General features: G+C 50.4%; 1 protein-coding gene across 1 annotated transcript in view; it reads left to right on the top strand.

The window, feature by feature from the left end:
* ABCC1 (ATP binding cassette subfamily C member 1) overlaps positions 1 to 24,615 on the top strand; it is a 126,988-nt gene that overhangs the window by 19,269 nt on the left and 83,104 nt on the right. Inside the window, exons 2-5 of the mRNA XM_058569971.1 lie at positions 14,892 to 15,068; positions 17,261 to 17,386; positions 21,734 to 21,871; positions 22,872 to 22,997. Of these exons, the coding sequence (XP_058425954.1) occupies positions 14,892 to 15,068; positions 17,261 to 17,386; positions 21,734 to 21,871; positions 22,872 to 22,997 (567 nt within the window). The remainder of the gene's footprint in view (positions 1 to 14,891; positions 15,069 to 17,260; positions 17,387 to 21,733; positions 21,872 to 22,871; positions 22,998 to 24,615) is intronic.

The following is a 24,615-nucleotide window of genomic DNA, read 5'->3' as shown; positions in this document are numbered from 1 at the left end:
TAGTCATATATATTATACATAATGTATCACATGCTATATTGCGTGTTCTGTAACATATATGATATGAAGTATTAATATATAAAACATCAACAAATAAATCATATCTGGAGGAAATATTTAATGACAGAGTTTGGTGAATACTCTGCAGGAAATGTACAGAGTTCCATGAGGTGATGAGATGAGGGGTTTGACTTGTTAGAGAAGGTCGTGGGGAGGTGGGCAGGCCTCTCTGAGGAGGGGCTGTTTTGGCTGAGACCTGACCGATGCCTCTGAGTCAAAGTCAGGAAAGTGAGGAGGAGAAGGGCCCCTGGCAGGGAGGACCGACTGTGCAAAGGCCCTGAGGCAGAGTGGTGCAGGAACAGTGAGCTGGGGCTAGACCCAAAGGCTGCAGTGAGGAGTTGGTTCTCGGTCCTGCAAGAGTTTTAGGCAGAGTGTGGTGGGCTTGGGGTTCAGTTCAGAGCCATCCCTTTGGCTGCTGGGTGGAAGATGGGCTGGAGGCGAGTCAGGCAAGTAGTTAGGAGACTGGAGTAGTTGCCCAGGTAACCCAGTAAATATTTGTCAGGTGTGGAATGAATTAAATGAATCATATATCTTCTAGTGGTGTGCCACTTCTTTCTTTTATTATTTCAAATCAATAGAATGATTTATATTTATCGAAGGCGGTGGTTAGGTAGTGTTCCAGCAAATCCGTATGCTGTCAATTTCCTGATGATTTCTCTACCTTTCAGTGTTGAGCTCAGCACTGTCCAGCAGAAATGTAACACAGGCCACATAAGGAATCTGAATTGTCTAGTAGCCCCGTTAAAAAAAATTGAAAAGAAACAGGTGAAGTAAACTTCATAATTTATTTAAGCCAATATATGCAAAATATTATCATTTCAACTTGTAATTCATGAGGTGCTTTGCATTTTTTTCCATACTAAGTCTTTCCAGTCTGGTATGTTTTACAGCACATCTCAATGTGGCCTGGCCCCGTTTAAAGGGCTCGGGAGCCCCGTGAGGCTAGTAGTGTATTGGTCACTGCAGGTTTAGATAGTTTCTGTTAATTTGTCAAAATTTAAACATTATATAAGATAATATTGATAGAGCTATAAACCTCTAGGAGTACATATTCCTTCATTTAGTGATTTTTCCCCCAGCTTTATTGATACATTATCCATGTAACATATGTAAGGTACGGTGTACAATGTGATGATTTGATACACGTATATATTGTGAAATTACTACCACAGTAGGCTTAGTTAACACCTCTGTCTCCTCCCCTAAGTACTTTTTCTTTGTGGTGAGAACATGTAAGATCGACTTTCCTAACTCTCAAGTGTACAGTGCAGTGCTAACTAGAGTCACCATGCTGTACATTAGGTCCGAGAACTTATTCATCTTATAACTGGAAGTTTGTACCCTTTGCCCAACATCTCCTCACTCCTCCCACCCGTCAGCCCCTGGGAACCACTAATCTGCTCTCTGCTTCTGTGAGTTCAGCTTTTTTAGATTCCACGTGTGAGTGAGATCATACAGTATTTGTCTATGTCTGACTTATCTCACTTAGTATAACGTCCTCCAGTTTCATCCATGTTGTTGCAAAAGACAGGATTTCCTCCTTTTTATGGCTTATTAATATTCCACTGTGTGTATATATACACCCACGTCTTATTGATCCGTTCATCCGTCAATGGGCGCTTAGGTTGTTTCCCAGCTAATGTGGCTACTGTGAATAATGCTGCTATGAACGTGGTGCAGATATCTCTTCGAGATCGTGATTTCATTTCCTTCGGATATATTTAGTGACGTTTTAAAGACTTTAACTTCCCGTAGGGATGACTAGGTCAGCGGTGATCATCATTTTTATGACTCTCGTTGTGTGTCTCCAGGTTATCAAACTTGACCTGGGTCTTCCTCCTTGTTGTCCCCTGCTGCGAGGCTTACGAATGATTAGGTGACGCCCCGTTGGTCTTCAGGTCAGCCTTTCCGTGTTTTCTTTAGCTTTAGAGTAATTTCTAAGGGATTTCATTGTGTCATTGTTTGGAATCGCAAAAGATTGGCAGGAACCAGTGGCGGGCAGTAGGGGCCTGGGTAAATGCAGCACCTCCCGTCTGTGGAGGTGGGGGGGGGTGGTGCGCTTTCAGAAGGAAAGAACTGAGGACAAGGCCAGCCTCCCAAGATCCAGTTTTTAATTGAAAACATCAAAATATAGTCGGCCCTGCTGTTCACCGCTGGTCCTCAGTGCCTAGGAGCCCTGCTCGTTACGTGGCCGAGTGCTGTCTGTCCTGTGTGCTGCCGTGTCCCCAGACACATTCCTGTGCCTGGCACATGCCTGACCCCTCACAAGTCCCTGGAACGGGACCAAGTGGAGGGTTTGGTGAAGCTCCAGAGTCTGATAAGAGGAGATGAAATCAGCGAAATGGTCAGGGCTGGCTGGAGACCGCGGGGACAAGTGTGTGCTTTGTAGGGAAGGGCCCTGGTGGGAGGCCTCACGGTGCTCACTGGGAGAGTTGGGTCAAGGCAGGTCAGAGCAGGCTGCCCGCTGGCATTTGGGCACCTGTGACTGGCCGTGTTTTCTTCTCGGCGCAGGAACTCCTCTGAAGAGGACCCCTGTTAAGGAGTCTTGGTTTTACGTGTAACTCCTGTCCCTTCTTGCCAAGGGGTTCACTTCTGCATCTTGGGTGTGAGGGTTCCGTGAGGATTTGGCCCTGCTTCCTGGTGCTGGGGGTTGGTGATGTCTGGATGCTGCCCTTCCTCCCCATCCCGTATATTTCTGGGCTTTATTCTTAGCTCTGATGAGTCAGAGGGTGAGGAAGGCCGCAGCTCAGCCCGGCGGCAGGCGGGGGGCATCGCTGCCAGCGCGATGCTGGCACCGCGCCCTTCTCCCACCACCCGCCACCGCTGGCTGCGCTCGCCTCCCGCTGTGGTGGGGCAGGGCAGCCTCCCACCTTCCACTGGATCTCTTTCAGGCCTGTGGTGGGGAAGGGAGGCCCCGTGCTGTCTCTGTAAACAGGATCCCCATCCAGAAGCCCAGCAGGTCCCCTAACTGAGCTCCAGGCCTCCCAGCGTCCTCTTGTAGCCTCCCTTGGCCGCAGAGCTCCCTCTTGGCTGGTATCTCAGTATCTTGGGTTGGTTCTGAAAATGTCTTTATTAATGGCCTGTCGCCTTGCCCTCCAAAGTGGGCCCTCCTGGTCTGTGTCCTGCAGACCTTCCTTCCCTTTGCGGAAGAGTTTGCTGGGGCTCCACAGCCGCCTCTCGGGGTCTGAATCCAGGCCCCCCAGGTCCTGCCTGTATACCTTACAACAGGTCTTCTCGCCTCTTCTTGCCTCAGTGGCCCTCTCTGTAAAATGGGAATAAGACAGTACCTGGTTCACAGGGTGGCTGTGATGATGAGATGAAAGGGTGCGTGTTAAACCCCGAACACAGAGCCTGGCATTGCATTCAGTGCTTCCTAAGAGCTGATGTCTGATTTTTGCGGTTATTACTGTTGTTAGCCCGAGTTTCAGCCCATGGCTTTGCTTCCTGGTGGGGAGGCTGAGCCAGCAGCCTGCTGCCCCGCCCGCCGCCCCTCCAGCCCTTGGATTCCGTAATTCAGTGCCTCCAGGCAAGCCAAGCCCTGAGCCTGCTGTCCCAGTAGCAGGTTCCATTATTAGTCCTGTTTTGTAGATGAGAGAGAGCAGGGTGGGCGAGATTCACGAATTTTCTGAAGGTCCAGAGCCCAATGAGCAGTGGAGACTGGATTCCAACCCACCACGCCCGCGGGCCCTCGGGTCCCCGCGCTTGGTTGTTGTTGCTGTTTGTATTCATTTTATTTATTCCCTTCTTTCCCTTTCTCCTTTCCTCGGTGACTTTCCAGGTGTGAGAGGTAGACATGCACACGGGCCTCTGCCCCTGTCCCTCTGCCTCGTACGTGCTGCCCCTGGATCTCTGCACGGCTGTCCCCTCCTGACCCTTCCCGTCTGCTGAAATGACACCTTCCTGGAGGACCCTCACTGTGATCTTTGCTGTCCCCACGCCCTTCCCCTTCATAGCAAGTATTGCCCTTTGTAGTTGTGTTTTTATTCGTGACCTTATGTCTTTAATGGACTGTGAGTCTTAAGAGGGCAGGGACGGTGTTGTGTTTATCTCTACTTGCCACAGCGTAAGTGCTCAATAAATGTTCATTGTGTGAGGAATGGAATGAATGAATGAATGAATGAATGGAATCCTGCACTTGTGTTTGTTGATCAGTCTCTTGGCCAGGACCCGACGCTGGAAACTTTTGGTCATCTTGTGTAACCCTCTTGATAATTCTATAATAGGAGGGTTTGGGAATTAGTCTCATTTCACAGATGAAGAATCAGGCCTGCAGGGCCGCTGCTTGGGGGTAGCGGGGGCCGTTTGCCTCCCAGGGGACATTGGGCGATGTCTGGAGACGTTTTTGATGGTCACACCTGGCTGGGTGTGCCGCTTGCAGGTTATGTGCCCTCAGTTTCTGTTTCTGTAGAATGGGTTTAATGATAGGACCTGCTCCCAGAGTTGTTAGGGTCAAATGTGACGTGTGCTGCCGGCATCTGTGGGGCAGAGGCCGGGGATGTTGCTCAACATCCTCCATTGCACGGGTTAACCCTTCAAAACAGACTTTTCTGGCCCTAGATGTCAGCGGTGCCGAGATTGAGAAACCTTGCTTTGGGGCACCTGTCTGTGACCTGGGGGCCTAGAACCCAGACCCTGAACCTGTGTTCTTCACCGCCCCCCCGGGCGATGGTGGCTGGGGCCGCTATGGAATAGTTGCATGTCTGAGTCGGAATGTTGCTGCTCCGTTCTGCACAGATGAACTTGGAGTCCCTAAGGCCTGAGGACGTTGAGCTCCTGCCCAGCCTCAAGAATGGTGCCTTCTAAGCTGCCTCAGGCTGGACGGTGAGGCCGTTGACCTAGCAAAGCCCTTAGGGTCCCCGCCACCTGGTTGAGAGGTGGTGGAGCCTGGGAGTTAAGAGCTGGTATCAGGCTCTCTGGGGGTTCAAATCCCAGCTCTGCCTCTTCCCGGCTCTGTGAGCCTGAGTAAGTTTTGTCAACTCTGGGCCTCAGTATCCTCGCCTGAAAAAGGGGCGTTTTAAGGGTCCTGACTTTGTAGGGCTGGCCTCAGGTTTAAATGGACCCGTGCTTGGAAAACAGCACCATGCCTGGCGTGGCAACTACCACTGGTATCACAGGCACCCAATAAATGTGTGTTGTCTGTTCCCAGCTCAGCATTTAGAAATTTCTACCCTAAATTCCTGCTGTGGCTGTTTATTTATTTAAAGTGTGAACTTGTTTCGTTGTTATTGTTTTAGAGGTAATACATGTGGAGTGAAAAATTCAAACGGTACAAAAGATAATAAAACAAAAACTAATGGTCACCTTGCTCTCGCCAGCTTCAGCCCTATCCCCTGGAGATAATCACTGTTAGCTTTTGTTTTTCTTGTATCCTTCTAAGAAAATTCCCTGTCTAGATAAGCATCTATCTACCCTTCGATGCTAATGTTAAATGGAAATAGTGGTACCTGCATATGATAAAAAATGCAAACAGTACATTTTCTAGGTAGGTAGAGGCACCTACACTTGGATTCAAATTCCTGGCTGTGTATATACCACTGGCAGGACTTGGCCTCAGTTTCTGCATCTGCAAAGTGGGTTTCATTGTAGCGTCTTCCTCCTCAAGTTGTTTCTAAGGATTAACTGTGATGTCAGGCACTTAGATCCATCCTGGCACATGCTGCTAAGAACCTTAATCAGCCCTCACTCTTTTTCTTTCCACAGACGGAAGAAGGTGGCACATGTTTCTTCATTTCCTTCTGATCTGTGCTCAAATGTCATCTTGGCCCGGAGGCCTTTTCTGTCCACCTGGTATATAAATGGGCCCCATGTCCACCATTATTCTCTGTCCCCTTTATTCTTCTTCGGGGCATTTGTGGTTGTTAGACATACGTATAGTTGTTTATTTGTTTAGTATCTGCCTCTTATGATAGAATTAAACTCTGAGAAGGAGAACTTTTTCCTCCAAATGGTATTGGCACGCAGTCGTCTCCTGATGAATAATTGTCCTTTGGACGCTAGAAACCCAACTGTTGTGAGTTACTGAGACAGTTGAATTGGAAAATGGATGTTCGGGCCCCAGGAGCACCTGGTACGGAGTGGGTCCTCGTGCTAGGTAGCAGCAGAGCACCTCTCGCTCCCGGACCTTGGTGACGCTGAGCAGCAGTTCACATTCATGGTCACGTCCTGCCTGTGGGCCGCCCATCCTCCTCTCTGCAGCCTCCTCTCCTGTCCCCGAGTTGGCCGGCTGGGTCCTGGGCAGGGCTGTCTCTGTTGTCCTCGCAGGCCCTGGCCTGGTGGCCCTCCGGAAGCTGTGCCGGCCAGGCCAGAGCGGCAGGGTGTGGGGAAGCATCGTAGAGGCCCTGGACAGAGGAGACACCTGGTCCCCGGGTGCTTCTGTGACAAGCGCGACTGAGCTGGGAGGGCCGGTCAGCATCTGGGGCGGTCGGCCTGAGGCCGTGTCTTACGTCTGCCCGGGGCCACTTCTTGCCTGTGCCTGGAGGACTCTGGTGGCTTCTGACCCGGGTGCCCCAGGAGGTCCATAGAATGTTTAGGGTGGGCCAGAATAAACCTGAGGGGCTGTGGTAGGCAGAATAACGGCCTCCCCAAAGATGTCCACGGTCCCACCCCGCAGCCTGTGACTGTGTGACGTTACACACAAAGGGGATGAAGATTGCAGATGGAGTTAAGGTTGCTCATCGGCTGACCTTGAGATGGGGCACTATCCTGGGTTATCTGGGTGGGCCCAGCCTCATCACGAGGGTCTTTAGAAGTGGAAGAGGGAGACAGAAGAGAGAGAGCCAGAGAGATGGCAGCGTGGGGAGAAGTTGGCCTGATGCTGCTGGCTTTGAAGATGGAAGGAGGACCGTGGGCCAAGGAATACGGGCGGCTCCTAGAATCGGGAAAAGGCGAGGACGTGGATTCTCCCTTAGAGTCTCCAGGAGGAAGGCAGCCCTCCAGCACCTCTGTGTGAGCCCAGGGAGACCGCTTTCAGGTTTCTGACCTCGAGAACTGCAGGATAAAAAATATGTGCTGAATTTATGGTAATTGGTAACAGCAGCCAGAGGAGACTAATACAGGTAACTGGTTCTGAACTTGGGGCTCTTTTGAGGATGCAAATCTTCCTCTTGGCCTAGACTTCCTGTAGGTCAAGGTGTGTGCTCCAGAGGCCCTGTTAAAATTCCTGTATTCATATATTCATTACTAGGGGCCGGTGTGGGGGTGGGGAGGCCCCATAGTCAGGCTTCCTAGGTTGAGCCCCAGCCTCATCACTTACAAGCTATGTGATTTCAGGCAAGTTATTTGACTTCTCTGTGCCTCAATTTCCTCATCTATGAAATGAAGATCAAAACAACCTCCCTTCTTGGTGATCATGAAGATTAAATGAGTTAATTCACATAAAATGCAGAGAGACAGTGCCTGGCACATAGTGCTCGGTTAAAGTCAGGGACTATTATTATTATCACTAACAATATAAGATTGTCATATTAAGAGTGTAATGCTATAAACTTCATGTATTTTTTTTTTTACTGGCATGAGAATTAAGGTTACTGACAGTAGCCCTTCATTGAATGTTAATAGATGACCCTGTCCTGGGCCCTGTATGTATATAATTTTATTTGATCTCTAGGTTAGCTTTAGGAGATGGATATTCTTAGCCTTAGTCATAGATGAGGCTCAGAGAGGTTAAGTAACTTGTCTAAGGTCACACAGCGAATAGAGAAGAAAACTGGACATGTATGAAAAGGGACAAGGGGACAGATTACCTTTTTGGGAGGTGGGGTGATGGGGAAGGAGAATAGGAAAAAGAGAGAACAGAAGGAAAGAAGTGGGTTCAAAAAAAGTCAGCTGAAGAAGGTATAAATAATACTAATAATCAACACTTATATGGGCTTTTATGATCCCCTGTGGAAGAGATGGTGGTAGCCCCATTTTGCTGGTGGGCTATTTGAGCCTCAGAGAGGATCAGTGACTTACCCAGGGGTACACGACTGGTAAAGGTATATCTGGGCCCTAAATTCATGCATGTCAAATTCTGAATCATATTGTTGTATAAAAGTTGACTTAATGGATCAGAACTTATATTACTAGGAGGCTTTGTATTGTAAGTGAGAGCAAACTCATTTTAAACTTGTGTAAACAATAAAGTGAATTTATTGGAGAAGTCTAGTGGGAAGGTGGGCTGCAGGTGAGGCTTGATCTAGCAGCCCACAATGACACCAGCCACCAGTTTGTTTCATCTCCACCATTTACGATGTCAGCTTCGTTCTCACACTCCCCATGGTGGTGCCACCTTTTCCTTTTCCCTCCCAACCCTTGGTGCTTCTCTTGTAAATGACTGACACACCTGGCAACCCCACATTTGCACTCTGCGTCATTGGGGACGAGAGAGTATGTGTCCTTGCTGTGATTGGATTGGCTTGGATCAAGTGGCCATTCTGGAACTAATCACCAGCATGTGGGTAAAGGACTCCGCTGATTGGCTGATGCTAATGAGGACCCACCCCTGGAGCTCCCCCCCACCCCCCCAGCTGAGTGTGACGCTGAGAGTAGAGGAGGATTTGATTATGAACAAGAGCCAGGGGCTGTTGGCAGGGAAGGGAAATGTGCATGGGGACGACATACCCGCTGCAGCATGGCCTTTGGGAAGTTGTCTTATTTCCTGGTGCCTCGTTTGCTCATCTGTGAAATGGGGATGGCAGCAGTGCCTCCTCTTGTGAGGACGGAGTGATGTGCTGGCACGTCAGTGCTCAGAGCCTGTTGGCTGTCATTCTTTTGCCCAGAGAGAGAAGGGTGTGAGATGACACCAGGCAGTAGAAATTTTATGACCTCCCTGAGCTCACGGGCCCAGTGGACTTGGACTCGTTCCCCAGATCCTCGAACGTCAGGGCTGAGGCCTGGGGGACATAGAAGGTGATAAGCCGTCGAGGTGTCCTGTGAGGAGAAGCCTCGGTTGGGGGAATTGGGGGATGCACTTTCTCTGTCGAGATGTCCCTGGACCAGGTTCCCCAAATGTTGTGCCAGGGCCGGCCCTGGGGCCCGTTTCTGGACTCGTGTCTCCCAGAGCTGAATTTCGTTTTCAAATTGATGGATTTCCATGAGCAGAATCAGAGAGCGGCGGCCCGACCCCCTTGATTTCCGAAGCTCCCTGGATTAGGAGGCGGAGTCCCCGAGAAGGAAGACCGAGGGTAGCTGTCGTCCCTGGTGTCGGGGGCAGTGAGTAACCCGCAGACTAGCAGTGAGTCATTTTCTTTAAGCCTAACGGCCCTCAGCATTCGCTCTTTCCCCCCGACACCCCCAATAGAAGGGGCCACACTGCTTTTCTCCAGGTTTGTCAAGGCAGGGGGTCCCTTTAGACAGAGAAGACATCGTGGTCCCGGCCGGTGAAGGACACGCGGGAGGCCCGTGGCACTCTTATCTCCGCCACTGTGACAGTTGTGATCGGGCCACCGTGGGCCGTGGTAGGGCAGTGACAGGCAGTGTCGGGCGGGCGGCGGGGGTGGCCCGCAGTGGCTGCGATCTGCAGCTGTGCACGTTCATGTTCACCATCTGATTCTCCTTTCCTGGCCCCCCTCCGCCCCCATCTCTGCCCTCGGTCAGGGCCAGCCATCTGGCTTGGAGCAGGAAGCTGCCCCCCAAAGATCTTCCTTTGCTAAGCATTTCTCTGACCTTGTCTGACTGCCCCGGAGTTCCGGTGTCCTTAGATGCTCCCTGATTTCCTCTCCTCGCTTCCTAACTGGAGCTTGATCCTTTAAGCTTCCTGACTCTGGGCGGTGCGGGTGGTGGGCGGTGATTATTGTTACACTCACGGGTCGCTTAACAGCGGGGATACGGTCTGAGAGATGCGGCGTTAGGTGATTCCTCGTTGTGCAAACATCAGAGTGCGCTTACACAAACCCAGATGGTACAGCCCACTACACACCTAGGCTCTATGGTACTAATCTTCTGTGACCATCATCATGTATGTGGCCCATCATTGACCAAAACGTCATTATGCAGCGCGTGACTGTAATTATTCGTATCTGCTGCTAATAGGCACCACTTACTGTCTCTAGACAGCCAGCCCTGTGCAAAGCACACGTTGTCCCATTTGGTGCTCGCCGTCTCTTCCAGGCCTGTGAGTTTTCCTGACCGTGTTACCGGTGAGGAGGCTGAGGCTTGGAGAGGTTAAGTGACCTGCCCAGGCTCGCAAGAGGCCAGGGCCTGAATTTTGATTTACATCCACTTGACCGGAAAGCCATGGATCATAGCCAGGTTCTCCTGGATGGATTATTTTTTAAAAAGCAAAGTAGGAAATAATGCTGGGGAGGGAAGGCATGGCCGGGGTCATTGGTTTGCACAGTAACGCTTGGGTACCTGCTGGGTGAGGATGAAAGGAGTCAAAGGTGAATACAACACGGTCCTGGCACTGAGGTCCCTGCAGGGCAGAGATAGTGACGGGGTAAGAAAATCATTGCAGAGGTGGAGGGCCTGACGGTTTAGGGGGTGAGGAGGAGGACTTCTCAAAGGAGGTATCTGAGTTGGGTTTTGAAGGATGAGTAGGAGTTTGTTATGGCAGGAAGACATCGCGGGGAGAGTGTCTAGCGAGAGGTATCCTAAAGAACCATTCATTTGACGAGCAGCTGCGGAATGCCTTGAAAGCAGGGACCATAGCCTTCCTGAATCTCCAGTGCCTTGAATAATGTGCAACACGTGTTTGATAAATGCTCTTTTGAGTGAATGCCTGAGCAGACACGTTAGGAGACAGGGCAGGAGAAAGCGTAGGAGAAACAGATGGGGCTCGGATGTGGAAGGCCTCATGCACCACAGCAAGGTCTGCTCTCAGAGGTGATAGGGAGCATTGGAGGTCATTACCCAGAGAGAGAGGTCCAGCACACGGGCCCATTTCTTAACACAAGTATTTAAGTCTGCGTTTTCCTCTGAGCAGGAAAACTTAACTGCTTTTAAACACATATGGAAGGATCTTCTGTTTCACTCATCATAAAGAGAAAAGGAAGTTCAGCCACAGTGAGAGATTTTCCAGTATCAGATTGTCAGAGCTCAAAAGCTTGTAATCTTCCAATTTGGGAAGTAGTTGCTTTTGCTCCCTGTTAGGGAGAGTATAAATTGATGGTACCAGTGTGGAGGGCTGTGTCTGTCTAACTTTTTTTTTTTGTGTGAGGAAGATTGGCCCTGAGCTAACATCCATGCCAATCCTCCTCTTTTTTTTGCTGAGGAAGACGGGCCCTGGGCTAACATCTGTGCCCATCTTCCTCCACTTTATATGGGACCCGCCACAGCGTGGCCTGACAAGCGGTGCATCGGTGCGTGCCCGGGATCCGAACCCTGGGCCGCCGCAGCAGAGCGTGCGCTCACTTAACTGCTACGCCACCAGGCTGACCCCCTGTCTAACTTGTAAATGCGTGCACCGTTTGATTCACTTCTAGAAAGGTATCTTACAAATGTGCTTGCTTGTGTGTGAATTCAGGCACTTAACAGGTTATTTATTCATTGCCACATATTTTGTTTGTAAGAACAACCCAATGCCCAGTCAGCAGGAGACTGATTAAATGGCCAGGTCCATTCCATTCCAATGAAATACAAAGCAGCCAGCACAAAGAAGGAGGAAACTGTTCATGTGCAGGGCAGGATGATCTTTAAGACCTATTATTAGAGGAAGATACAGAACAGTATGTGGAGTATGCATTTGACAACAGAAAATATATATTTTTATTATGTATGCATAAAATATTTTCTGGAAGGGATACACGAGGAACTGATAACGGTTACCTCTAGAGAGAGGAAGTGGGGGATTAGGGACTGGGATGGGAGGATGACTTGTCACTTCTACCCTTTGTTCAAAAGCAAACAAATTAAGCTATCAAGAATAAAGCAGATCTTATCTTACTGATAAGATCAGTTTCTAATATAGTTAAGTAAAAAAAGCAAGATACAGAACAGATATGTAGTATGGTACCTTTTGGGGAAACAAGCTAGGTACACTGTATTTGGAAGGTATCTGGGAGAAGACACAAGACATCAGCAATGGTAGTTTTGCCTGTGGGGTGGGATGGGGGGCTGCAAGTTCAGAGAGGAAGTCTTATTTTTCTCAGTATAACATTTTGTGTAGTTTGAAAAAGTTTTAAGCACATAAATGTATCACCTGTTAAAAAGAATACGCAGAGAGAGACATGGATGGATGCGTGGGTGGGTGGGTGGATGGATGGATTGATGGATGGGTCGACTAGTGGATGGATGGATGGGTTCCTGGATGGCTGGGTAGATAGCTCTATGGCTGCACCTATGGATATGTGGGTACGTAAGATAACTTTGCCTGTAGTGGGGAGGACTGAGTGGGGCCAGGAGGGACAGGAATCAGGGAATGGTTAGGAAGCTACTGCAATAGTCCAGGGAAAGAATAATTGGGGCAAGAATCACGTTATTGAAATGTGTCACACATGAACCGAGCTTCTTGTCTATGTAACTACATATGTGAAGCCTCAGCATTGTTTTCTTACTAGAAGGGCAAATTCCTTTGAAATGAGCTTTTTCTGGCAACTTCTCAGAAACTTCTGTGTTTAATAACCACCAGAGGCTTAATCCCTTTTTGCACCATCACCTTGAGAGTTACATGTGGTGTGAAGCCAGTGAAAATAATCAGTCTTTGATCTAAGTCACTCCTCTCCGTGATCAAATTTGCAAGTACAAGGCTGTTTTCCAATTGCCCAAGATCACAGAGATATGACCTTTGTCCTTTTTAGGGTTTCTTTGTGTCTGGAAGTTTCCTAGCTAAATCTCTGTGTGTGTTGACCTTTTAAAGTTTACTTTTCAATGATTCCTTGTTCTTGGTTCTGGAAAAATAGCCGTTTATGTCATAGAATAATTATACCTCTGAAGAACCAGTTTAGATGCTTGCTTAAATACCTAGATCTCTCTCTCTCTCTTTTTTTAAGTCAAAACCTTCATTTTTCTAAACCATCTTAACCGTTTTTTAGTGTGCATCCAGTGGTGTTAGTATATTCATGTTATTGTGCATAACTAGGTCTCCTCTTTGAATAGCTTGAAACGTATTTTGGTCAGATTGTCAAATGTTTCTTTAAGTGAAATGCTCTGCTTGTTCCCATCACTTTGTCTTCTTGAACATTCGTCCATGTGGCTTTAAAGCTTGTGTGGGGCTATAAAATTCCAGGTTCCTTGGAGTTCCTTGGTGGTCTCCTTATCTGATGTGGGAGGGCTGTTGGGATCAGAGATATCTGAGAGCACATGGTCCAGTGGTAGAGAGAGAAGGCCAGGAGAGAAGTGGGCTGCGTGGGGGCCGTGGCCACCTGGAACACATGGACCTTATCGAAAGACTGGCTACGCCCCACCTCTTGCTGATGGTTGGGAATGTGGGCCCAGCGCTGCCAGATTTTCTGATTTTTTTTAAGAGAAGCCAGAAATCCAAATTTTCATATGAAATTTCCTGATTTTAAATGTGGGCAGCTAATGTAAATTTTTTAAAAGCATTCTTAACAACAATAACAACAAACTATCTGTGGGCCAGATTGGCCTGAGAGCTGTCTCTTTCAGACCTCTAAATTGATCTGACCTAATCATGGTAGAGATAGGAAATTGAGCCCCCACCCCCACCAAAATAGGGTAACAACTTTTCCCAAAGTTGTATAACTGATCAGTGGTCAGATCGGGACTTGGATTAAATCCTCCATTGTAGAAATCTAACAGCTGGTTGAAGTTTATTCTTAGGCAGGTAGACCTGATCTGTTTATGTATGTGTCTGTCTATCTATCTATTTGGCACATCTGTAATGAAATACAGGTGGTTTCTTAAAAAATAAAAGTAATTAAAACAAATCGGTTTCTGAGGCCTAATAGTTTAGTGGCGAAATGCTGGGATGCCAGAACCACATTGCCTGGGTTTGAGTTTGGCTCCAGATCTTTCCAACTGTGTGATACTGGACAGATCACTGAACTTCTCTGTGCTTTAGTTTTCCCTTCTGGGAAAGGAATGATAAAATACTTACAGAATTAAATGAGATAATACATCCGAAGAACTTAGAATAGGGCCTATCACATAGAACTGCAATTTGGTGGTGTTGTCCATGCTGTTCCTGCTAATGGTGGTGCTGCTGATGGTGATGGTGATGGTGATAGTGATGATGGTGGTGTTGATGAAAGTGATTGTGGTGATGAAGGTGGTGGTGGTTATGATGATGGCAGTGCTGATGGTGCTGATGAGAGTGATTGTGATGGTGATGATGGTGATTGTGATGGTGATGGCTGTGATGATGGCCATGATGGTGATGCTGATGGTGCTGATGAGAGTGATTGTGATAGGGATGATGGTGATGAAGATGGTGGTGGTTGTGATGGTGGCCATGATGGTGATGCTGGTGGTGCTGATGAGAGTGATTGTGATAGGGATGATGGTGGTGAAGATGGCGATGGTGATGGCTGTGATGATGGCCATGGTGGTGATGATGGCTGTGGATGACGATGATGATGGGGATCATGGTGATGGTGATGAAGAACAATTCTAGAAAGTCTTCAATTCACAAGATAGGAAAGTAGGAATGATTCGTATGACCGAAGGACTCTTCAGTTGCCAGGAGAAAACCCTTCAGGGTTCCTTGCAGTGGCAGTCTCCATCTTGTACTATAATGGAACTTGCCACAGGTCCCAGGATTTGTCTGTCATGTGACGAGGCATACCTGTATTCCTCATTCCTTGTTCATAGTCTTCCTGGCTCCTGATCTGTGCGTGTTCTGCCTGAGAGGACCTCGGATGTAGGGGGTCCTGTCTGTCTTCTTAAACCCCCAGCAGCTAGTTCTGTCCTGAGTTGGTGCGTGCCGTTGACGGCGCCTGTGTTTGTGCCCGCAGGAGTGGAACGTGACATGGAACACCAGCAACCCCGACTTCACCAAGTGCTTTCAGAACACCGTCCTCGTGTGGGTGCCTTGTTCTTACCTCTGGCTCTGCTTCCCCTTCTACTTCCTCCATCTTTCCCGCCATGACCGCGGCTACATTCAGATGACGCATCTCAACAAAGCCAAAACTGTAAGTCACCTGGGCTCTCATCATGGTGGGGGGGATGTGCCTGGGTGGGGGGTGGCGGTTGCTGGAAACTGACAAGTTTCTTCTACGTAATTGACCCTGAGTTCCTTTTTCCAGAAGAAAAAATAATAACGTGGTAGATAAAGCTGGGGCTCTGGATTCAGACGTGGGCTCCGATGTCGGCTCTGCCACTTACTAGCTCTGTGACTTTGAGCAAATTTCTTACCCTCCCTCAGCCTCAGTTTCCCCGTCATTACAGTGGGGATGATGGGATCTATCTCAAGGGATCATCAGGAGATTATCAGGAGGTCTTCCTCCCTGACCAAGGTTATCTCCTCCCACCCTACTTATTTTTTTACTTAAAAAAAAAACCGTTTTTATCTTGAAATAATTTCAAACGACAGAGAACTTGCACGAGTGACACTCAGAACTCCCCAGCTGTGTCCCCGTTATTCAGTCGCCAACCTTTAACATTTTGCCACATTTGTTTGATCTTTTGCTCTCTCCATATACACATATTATTATTTATTTTTTCAGAAGCATTTGAGGATAGTCCATTATCCCTTAATTTTTCCGTGTGTCTTTCCTCCAAGCAGGAATAATCTCTTCTGTAACCACATGAAGGAAATTTAATATGCACACGGTACTTTGTAAAAATCTGTCTGTTCTGATTTTGTCCGTTGTCCCAGTACTGTGCTTTCTAGGATCCCTCCCCTCCCGGTTCAGGATCCGGTCCTCGATCTTGCATTACATTTAACCACGTTGTCCCTTTAGCTTTCCTTAATCCGGGAGAACGCGTCCCCTTTCTCTGTGTTTGTGACACTGAGATCTTTGAGGCATGTGGGCCAGTTGTTTTAGAGTGATCCTCCACTCGGGCCTGGGCGATGTTTCCCGGAAAACTACAGAAGAGATGTCGTGTCTTTCCCGGGCTCTTACACCTCTGGTGGCGTGGTGCCCCCCGCCCCTCGTTGGTGGGGTTAATTTTGATCCTCTGACCAGAGAGTCGTGTGGTTTCTCCACTCTGCAGTTGCTGTCTCTCCCCATGCAAGAACAGCCTTCTGAGGGGAAGAGCTGGGAAGAGTGAGTGCATATGCCCCTCGTCCCACCTTCTCCTCTCGACTTAGCGTGTGTCTCAGTTCTTTCTTAAAGCCGCGTTTCCCAGCGCTTAGTTCCATAAACGCTCTGTAAACAGGAGAACTTGAGTGACTTGACTGTAACTGTCCCTTTATCTATAACACCGCCTTCCAAACCACTGTTCTCTGCTTCCCTGTCCTTGGTGAGATCTGATGCCTTAGACCTCGGGAGCACTCTGTACTTTTCTTGGGGAACAACATCTCCCTGTAAAATGTGAATCAGATTTTGTCCTTTCCTTGTTCAAAAACCCTCCGGGAGCTTCTTACCCAGGGAATAAAATCCGGAAGTCCTCACGTGGCCCAGCTTGATCTGGCTCCAGGCTCCCCTTCAGCCAGCTCCTACCGTGGGTGCCCGTTATTCTTTCCACAGCGGGTGCAGACCTGCCCGTGTTCCTCCCTCAGGGCCTTTGCACTTGCCGTTCCCTCTGCCTGAATTGTTCTTCCCCTCAAGTATTCACGTTTGGCTCTTTACTCAGATGTCATCTGATGGGAGAGGCCTTCCCTGACTGCCACCCTATTTTATTTTGCCTCCTGTCACTTATTACTCTCTGGTAGCATATGTATTTTTCAGTTTATTTCTTGCCTCTTTCTGTCCACTAGACTCTCAGCTCCGTGAAGGCACGGACTTGTATCTGTTCTGTTCACTTTTGGACCCTTGGCACCTAGAAGAGTCTGTGGCCCCTAGCAGGCCCCCAGTAAATGTTGGTTGGAGGAATGTTGTTGAAGGAGTGGTTATGGTGTGAGAGGCTTCATGCAAGGTGCTGGGGTTGCAGATACAGCCAGTCTGCAGACTGAGCTCTTGAGTTCTCAGGTGCTGGAGGCATAGTGACGACAGGACAGAGGCAGTTGTGCCTGGGGCGCGGGAGGGGGTAGTACGTTGTTCAGAGCAGTGTGTGGTGGCCCAGATGGTGGCTCCCCCTCCCTGTCACAGAGGACGTGTGCTGTATCCGAGGACCACCGCTGATAGTTTAGGGGTTGGCTGGTCCTCTCGGGCTTTTCCAGAGGTGCTGGGGGATGTCCTGGTGCCGACCGTGGTAAGACGTGTGTGTGCTTCTCTTCTAGGCCTTGGGATTCTTGCTGTGGATCGTCTGCTGGGCAGACCTTTTCTACTCTTTCTGGGAAAGAAGTTGGGGCAAGGTCCTGGCCCCGGTATTACTGGTCAGCCCGACCCTCCTGGGCGTCACCATGGTAAGTGGGAGCTGGCTCTCTGCCAGGCGCTGTGGAGGCCCGTAGTGGCCTGCGTGTAGAAATGAGAAGGTCTCACAGTAGAAATCCAGAAGTCTGGCTTCTCTTGAAAAATGCGAAGGTCTGGCAACACCGGACTCATAGTTTTCTGGGGCAGCAGTCAGCTAGAGCTGAGAGTGACTGCAGCCTTTAAAGGGGGCATGTGCTATGCAGTTTGCCACAGTCCCCACCATGCCCTATTGCCCTGCCTACCACTGAGGCTGAATGGCAGGTGCCATCTTTTCGTTGTGCTTGCTCTGTTCTGTTCTCATACTGGCTAGCTCAGTCATTTGTGTTAATTGCCTGGCACCTAATGGCCTCTTGAGTTTTCAGCCTCGGGCCTAAGGGGCAGGATGCCAAGCTGAATAGGAAACTGCCCTGCCCCACAGGGGTCCATAATTTAGTGGGAGGTGCAGACAGGGCAACTACTTTATTACAGCTGACGTGTTTTGAGTACTTACTTACTGTGTGCCCGGCGCTGTTCTTGGTGTTGTACGCGTCTTGAAATTAGAAGTTAGAATTTATCTAATTCTCAGAACAATCCTGTGAGAGAGGCTTTGTCCCCATTTTACAGGTGAAGAGACTAAGGCACAGAGAGGTTATGTGCCCTGTTCAAGGTCACACAGCTAATACGTAGCCAAGGGAGGGCTGGTCACCCCAGAGGCCATAGCTTTAGCCCCTGCGTTCTGCAGCGACATGCTGTGAATGAAAGGCCTTTCCTACCTGTGCACCATGCGCCTCGGGTCCTCTGAGAAGCCGGGAAGGCTCTTGGCCAGCTAACCGTTGAGCGTTATGGAATGAGGAGGGAGCGCGTTTGGGGTAGGACGTTTGGAGCAGAGAGAACGTGGTGTCCAGGGAAGGGTTGGAGGCCAGAAGGAGTCTCTGAGGGAGGACGAGCCGTTCTGTGAAGCGGGAACGTGGCGGGTTCAGGGGTAGATAGCGGATGCGACAGAAGATGGGTCAGGGAAGGCGGGTTGGCGGCAGGTTGTGAAGGCCCGTGAGCCTTTACAGCACACGGTAGCAGTGTTTGCGGGGAGCCAGGCACCGTGCTAATCCCTTTACATAGTAACTCGTTTAAGTGTGCTTGCTCCGTATCCCCGTTTATAGATCAGCACGGTGAGGCACAGAGAAGTGAAGGAGCTGGCCCAAGGTCACACAGCCTGTAAGCAGTGGAACCGGCTTCACGCTCAGGCCGTCTGGCTCCCGTGTCCACTCCACTGTGTGTGTGGGGCTCTTTCCACTACCTGCTCTTCTGCTGGGCTTGGCTCTCCTTGGTGTCCCCAGAGTCCGGCACGTGCCTGGCGTGCACTAAGCGCTCCATAAATGTGTCGAGGGGATGGGTAAATAAAGCGCTTGGCTTTGCGGCCGGAAGGTCGTGGGTCTGCATTTGGGCAGGGACGTGGCAAGGTGGACTGTTTTGGCTGGAGTAGCTCGTGCTCCCTCAGCTGTCCCTGTTCCTGGTCCTTCAATTCTTCATTCGTGCCTGTGTCTGTGACGCTGGGGACGCAGGTGTGAGGGGCTGAGGGTCACCGGGATTTACGCCTCCTGGGCTCTTGGCTGGGCTGGGCTGGCCGAGAGGTGAGCTGGCCTGGGAGAGCCTCGGTCTCTCTCTCCTGCCCAGGACCCCATGATAGGAGGAAGGAGCAGCCCTGCTGTTCACGCAGCCACAGTCTCCCTGCCCCGCTGGGGACGGGAATATACAGGCTTTAGGAATCTGGGAGGAGAGGTGGTCATAAGTATTTTTTTATCCCTACTACGTGCCAGGAGTTGGAGATAAGATAGTTTCTGTTCTCATGGAGTGTACAGTCCAGCTGTGCAAACACACATTCAACAAATGAGTCCCAAAAAAGACACGTAGTGTTTCTTCTTGTGCACAGTGCTTTGAGAGTGAAGTTAGGTGACCTTGGTTTGGTCTGGGTGTAGGGAGGAAGGGGTGATGGAGCTGAGGCGTAAAGGGTGAGCAGGTTATTAAAAAGGTGAAGGCACTGGGGATGGAAGACTATCCAGTTGGCGAAAATAGCACGTGCAAAAGTCCTGGGGTCAGAGAGAGAAATTGAGAGTTGGCCTGTGTGGCAGGGCCGGAGAGAGTGAGGAGAGGAGGGAAGCTGGGACTGCAGGGAGGTCAGGGGCCTGACTCTATAGGACCTAGAGCTTCAGGGAAAGTGGGTTTTGTTTTGTTTTTCATTCCCAAAGCTGGGTGCTAAACCTTCTTTGTGTCTAGTCTCCTTCTCAGAATAATGTTCTTAAAAACATAAAATACACAGGATTACAAAGGAAACCAAGCATACACACGTATATATGTGAAGATTTTGTATGTTTATATTTTACTTGAGGTTTAATTTACGTAGAGTGAAATTCACTCTTGTGTGTACAGCTTCCTGAGTTTTGGTAAACACATATTTTCACGTAACTGCCACTTCCACAGTCAAGATGTGGAACGGTCCCTCCGTCCCCTCCCCTGACTGCTGGTGTGTTCTCTGTCCCTGTTGCTTTGCCTTTTCCAGAATGTCACGTGGACGGGAACAGGCAGGATGGAGCACTTTGCGTCCGACTCCTCAGCCCTGCAGTTCAGCTGTGTTGCTACCTGTGTCCGAAGGTCTTTTTCTTGTTAATTGCTGAGTGTATTTGATTGTGTGGTTTCACCACCCGTTATTTATCCATTCTTCACTTGCAGGACATTTGGGCTGGGAAACTGATTATATTTAAAAACAGGTATCAAAAGATTAGAAAACAAATTTGAGTGAAAATGTAGGAGCTTCTCTGTTAATGGATCTAGCAGGGGGCGCGACGCCTCTAATTTGCGAACAGCGATGGCTGTTCTTGGTGGTTGAAGACGTCTTCAGCTGTGTGTTTCCTGGTATGATCCTGGTGGTGACAGAGTCCCAGGTGCTGCTGGTGCCTGTGTGATGATTGGTGGTGCTGATGAGGGCAGCCGCAGCTGTAATTGTCTCCCGTCCAAGTTCAGGGACTCTGGGGTTCTGTCCGTGGCCTGTCCTTGGACCCCGGGTTAAAACCCCTGGTCCTAAAGGGAGAGGGTTTGAGCAAGGGTGTGGCCTGCCTGGCTCTGCGTATTTAAAACCTGATGTGGCCTCTGAGTGGAGACCGGATCATTGGGCGAGGAGGCCAGTGGGGGGCCCTTGGGGTCACCCGGCACAAGGGGACAGAGGCTGGGACCAGGGTGAGCAGTGGGTAAACCGAGGACGGGCCTTGGTGGCAGACTCGACACGAGTTGCCGATGGATCAGACGTGGGCAGTGAGGGAGATGGGGGACTCGAGGAGGACAGACGGGAGGACATGTTTCTGGCTCGAGCAGCTGTGGAGTGAGGAGAGGTGGTGTCAGCTGGTGACCACGACCGGCTTTGGGGATCTCCCCCGAGAGGGCGGCTCTGCCCATCTCGGGAATGGCCAGGGCGTTTCCTTCTTTCACGGAAAAGCAGTTGTGTTTATTTTCTATTCCTGATCGTTAAGTCACATGTGAAATGGAATTAATACCCCAGGTGTCAGGAATGAAATAAAAATCCCAGTCCCCACTACCGTTGTTCCAAGGTGGTTCCCTGAAGGCGGGATGCGTGACCGTAGCGGCGAGGTAACCCTCATTTCCTCCTCTGCAAGCTGGGGGTCCCCCTCGGGGCCCGGGCGGGTTGTGCTGAGTTGGCGCATGTGAATGCTTGGTACTTGGTGAGCGCTCCCTGAAGGAGAACAGTCACCACTGTTGCCCAAAGGGGATGACGAGTCGTGTCGGGCTGGGATTTGAACTCCGGTCTTTCCAGCTCCAGATCTTGGGAGGGCCACTGCCGGTTTTGTAAATAAAGTTTTGTTGGCACGCAGCCATGCCCCTTCATTCATGTGTCAGCGAGGGCTGCCTTCACGCTACAGCAACAGTGAGTAGTTGCAGCAGAAACTCGGGCCCGCAAAGCCTGAAATGTTTACTCTCTGGTCTTGTAAGAGCAAGCGTGCCGATCTCTGTTCTACGCTGGGCTTTCCCCCGACTTTTCCATCCTCTCCCAGATCTATACCTGCTCTCATTAAGTTCCCACAAGTCTCCAATTAGGTGCTGTTATCATCTCTGTTTTGCAGATGAGGCAGTGGAGGCTCAGAGAGGTTCAGTGACTTGTCTGGGGTCACCCAGCTGGGTGAGAACAGAGCTGGGACTGGAGCTGGGACCCCCCCCCCCAGGCCGTTCTTGCACCACTGGGCTGAGGGCAGCCCTACTCCCTGACGTCTGCAAGGCCCCTGGACCGTGGGGGCCTTTGGGGGCCCTGGGGGCCTGGCCTTCTCCTGACAACTCTGTCGTGTGCTTCTCTTTTCCAGCTGCTTGCTACCTTTTTAATTCAGCTCGAGAGAAGGAAGGGAGTCCAGTCCTCAGGGATCATGCTCACTTTCTGGCTTATAGCCCTACTGTGTGCCCTTGCCATCTTGAGATCCAAAATCATGGCTGCCTTAAAAGAGGTAAGTGGTGGCCTCATTTCCTTATCTTCCTTAGAAGAGATGCTTGTTCCTCCGGCTTGTGAAGAAGTCATGCGTTGCCGTGGGAACCAGGGGCTGAGTACCACATGGGCTGGGCTTCTTCCTTGGGGATTTTCCTATCCCCTCCAGCCTTTGTTCTAGAACCTTCTTTCCTCAGGGCCCCACTTGTCTCTGTAGCTCTCGGGGGCCCATGTGAGTCCCCCAGGGGCAGAGCTAAGGGACAAATGCACACCCGCCTCTGAGCCTCTGTCATCAGTCAACAGCAAGGCAAGTTGGCTCCAGGCAAGGCAAGTCTTTGGTCTGGAACGGAGCTGAGCCGGGAGCGGTGTTCGCAGAGCGGCTGCTCCCCCGGGGCCCTCGGCTTGTCCTCATGTTACCTTGGTGCCACCAGCCGCTGCTCGGGTGGAGGAGTGGTCCCCCTCGGCTGCCATGTGCCGCTCCTGGGAATTCCGGAGAGCATGCACCTTCAGACCCTGCCCTGGTGGTCCTGCCGTCTTCAGGCTAGTCAGGAACTGGCGTCGGGCAGGAGGAGGAAAAGAAGCTGAGCATTCATTGAGCGCCTGCTGTGTACAGTACAGACTGTCTCGAATAGCCATGGCAGCTGACACTGAGTTCATGTTTTCAGAGTGCTGGGCGAGGGCCTCGGGTTTTTGCGTGGATGATCTCCCCGCAGTTACTCGGACGGGCTTTCTCAGCCGCAGCACTAATGGACGTTTTGGGCCAGAGACGTCTTTGTTGTGGGGCGCTGTCCTGTGCTTTGTGGGGCGTTTAGGGGCCTCCCTGACCATCCCTGCCACCCTGTCGGCTGCCATCACCAGGCAGTGGGGACCCCGGGCTGTGGCCGCCTCCCTCGTGTTATCTTGCGGGGAGCTGGGGCAGGGCGCGGGCAGCCTGAGTGATGGGCCTGCTGCAGCCCGCTCCCCGCCTCTGCGTGCTCCTTCCAGAAGGTGATCCTCTTCCTCCTTCCTTCCCTCGCCTTTAGGGTGCCGACGTGGACGTGTTTCGCGATGTCACTTTCTACATTTACTTTTCCCTCGTGCTGATTCAGCTCGTGCTGTCCTGCTGCTCAGACCGCTCGCCCCTGTTCTCGGAAATCATCAACGACCCCGTAAGTGTGATCACAGAGACACGTGTGCGTGTGTGCGTGCGAGAGATTGGGCGCTTATTCTGAGCCAACATCTTCCGTCTGGATCTCATTCCATCTTCCCAAACGCCTAGAGATAGATAACGTCATCCTCCCTACTTTTCAGATGGAAAAACTGAGCCATAGACGTGGCTGGGGGCGGGGCTTAAGGCGAGAATCTGATTGATGGTTGTAAACAGCTGTGTTTTGCGGGCCTGTGAGTTTTCTCATTTGGTTGGGATACTGATTTTAGAAAATGTGAGCAAACGTTTAAAAAATCAGGAAATTTCACATAAATTCTAACTGTCCAGGTTTTCTAGAAAAATGAGTTCTGACAGCATTTGGGCTCTTATCCCACACGGCAGCAGTTGGTCAGAGCTGAGGAGTGTGTTCCTAGTTTACCGCAGTCCCCACCACTCCCTAATGCATTGTTCGGTCTTGCTTCCCTCATTTAGGGATGCACCTGGCCCCTGAGGGGTTTGAGTTTGAGACCGTGGTCTCTTCTGTCAGTTTGAGGGAAATGCCGTGTGTACGGAAGGATTTCAGCAGGGAGGGTGGAGATGGCCACTCTTTCTGCTGGTAGAATAAAAGGAAACACAGTCATTTATCCCCCTTACCTCCATCCTTTCTCCTTCCCAGGACCCTAGTGTATGCAGGTGGTGGTAAGTGCTGAGCAGAAGAAAGCAGGGAGGAAGTGGGGATGATGGTTGAGGGTCGTGTGCAGTTTTGATGAGAGCCATCAGAGAAGGCCCCTTCCAGGCAACTGCATTGGAGCAGAGACCTAAAGGAGCCAGCTGAGCAAATACACAGGGGCAGAGCCTTCCAGGCAGAGCAGTGGCAAGTGCAAGGCCCTGGGGTAGGAGCTGCCGTGGGATGTCGAGGGAATAACAAGGAAGGCTGGCATGTGTGGTTGGAGCAGCGAGAGGCAGGAGAGGGCTGAGAGATGTCATCTGAGAGGTGGGGACAGCCCCTGTAGGCCCATGAGCTGTTTGGATTTTATTCTGAGAGGGATGAGAAGCTTTTGGAGCATTTATTCGATGGCTTGTTTGTGGTTAGCCAGCTGTGAGTGGGTGGAATTACAGCAGGAACAGTTTTCAGCTGCCATGGTTCTGTTGGGTTTGGCCTGAGCCTCAGCGTGAGGCTGAGGCCGCCTCTGGGTGATGAAGGCGCCCATGAGGCATCCGCATGCGGGAGGGGGTGACACTCGCCAACGTGTGTTTTAGAAACCCGTGTCCCGGTGTGTGTCCTGAGAGGCCCTGTTCTTGGATTTCCCTTCTCGAGGAGGAACTGGGTTGGAGAAGTTAGCAAAGTGTGTGCGTGCGTGTGTGGGTGTGTACGTGTGTGTGTGCGTCTGTATGTGTGTGTGTTTGTGCATGTGCAGTTTTTATGTTCATGTGTTTGTATGTAGAAGTGTGTGAGTGTGTGCGTGTGTGTTCTCGTGCTTGTGTGTTTGTGTGTGTGTGTAAAGTTCACAAAGGCAGCAGCCATGCCCGTGGCGTCCGTTGGATCCCGGCCCATGCCTGGCACAGGGGAGACGCTTAAGTATCTGTGGCTGTTATGCCCATTGGTCATCAGTGGGTGTGGATGTGGGCAGTGCAGTGTC

This window comes from Diceros bicornis, chromosome 26, assembly GCF_020826845.1.
Source record: "Diceros bicornis minor isolate mBicDic1 chromosome 26, mDicBic1.mat.cur, whole genome shotgun sequence".
Taxonomy (NCBI): Eukaryota; Metazoa; Chordata; class Mammalia; order Perissodactyla; family Rhinocerotidae; genus Diceros; species Diceros bicornis.
The sequence above is the reverse complement of the archived record's forward strand: the minus strand, read 5'-3'. Positions and strand labels throughout refer to the sequence as shown.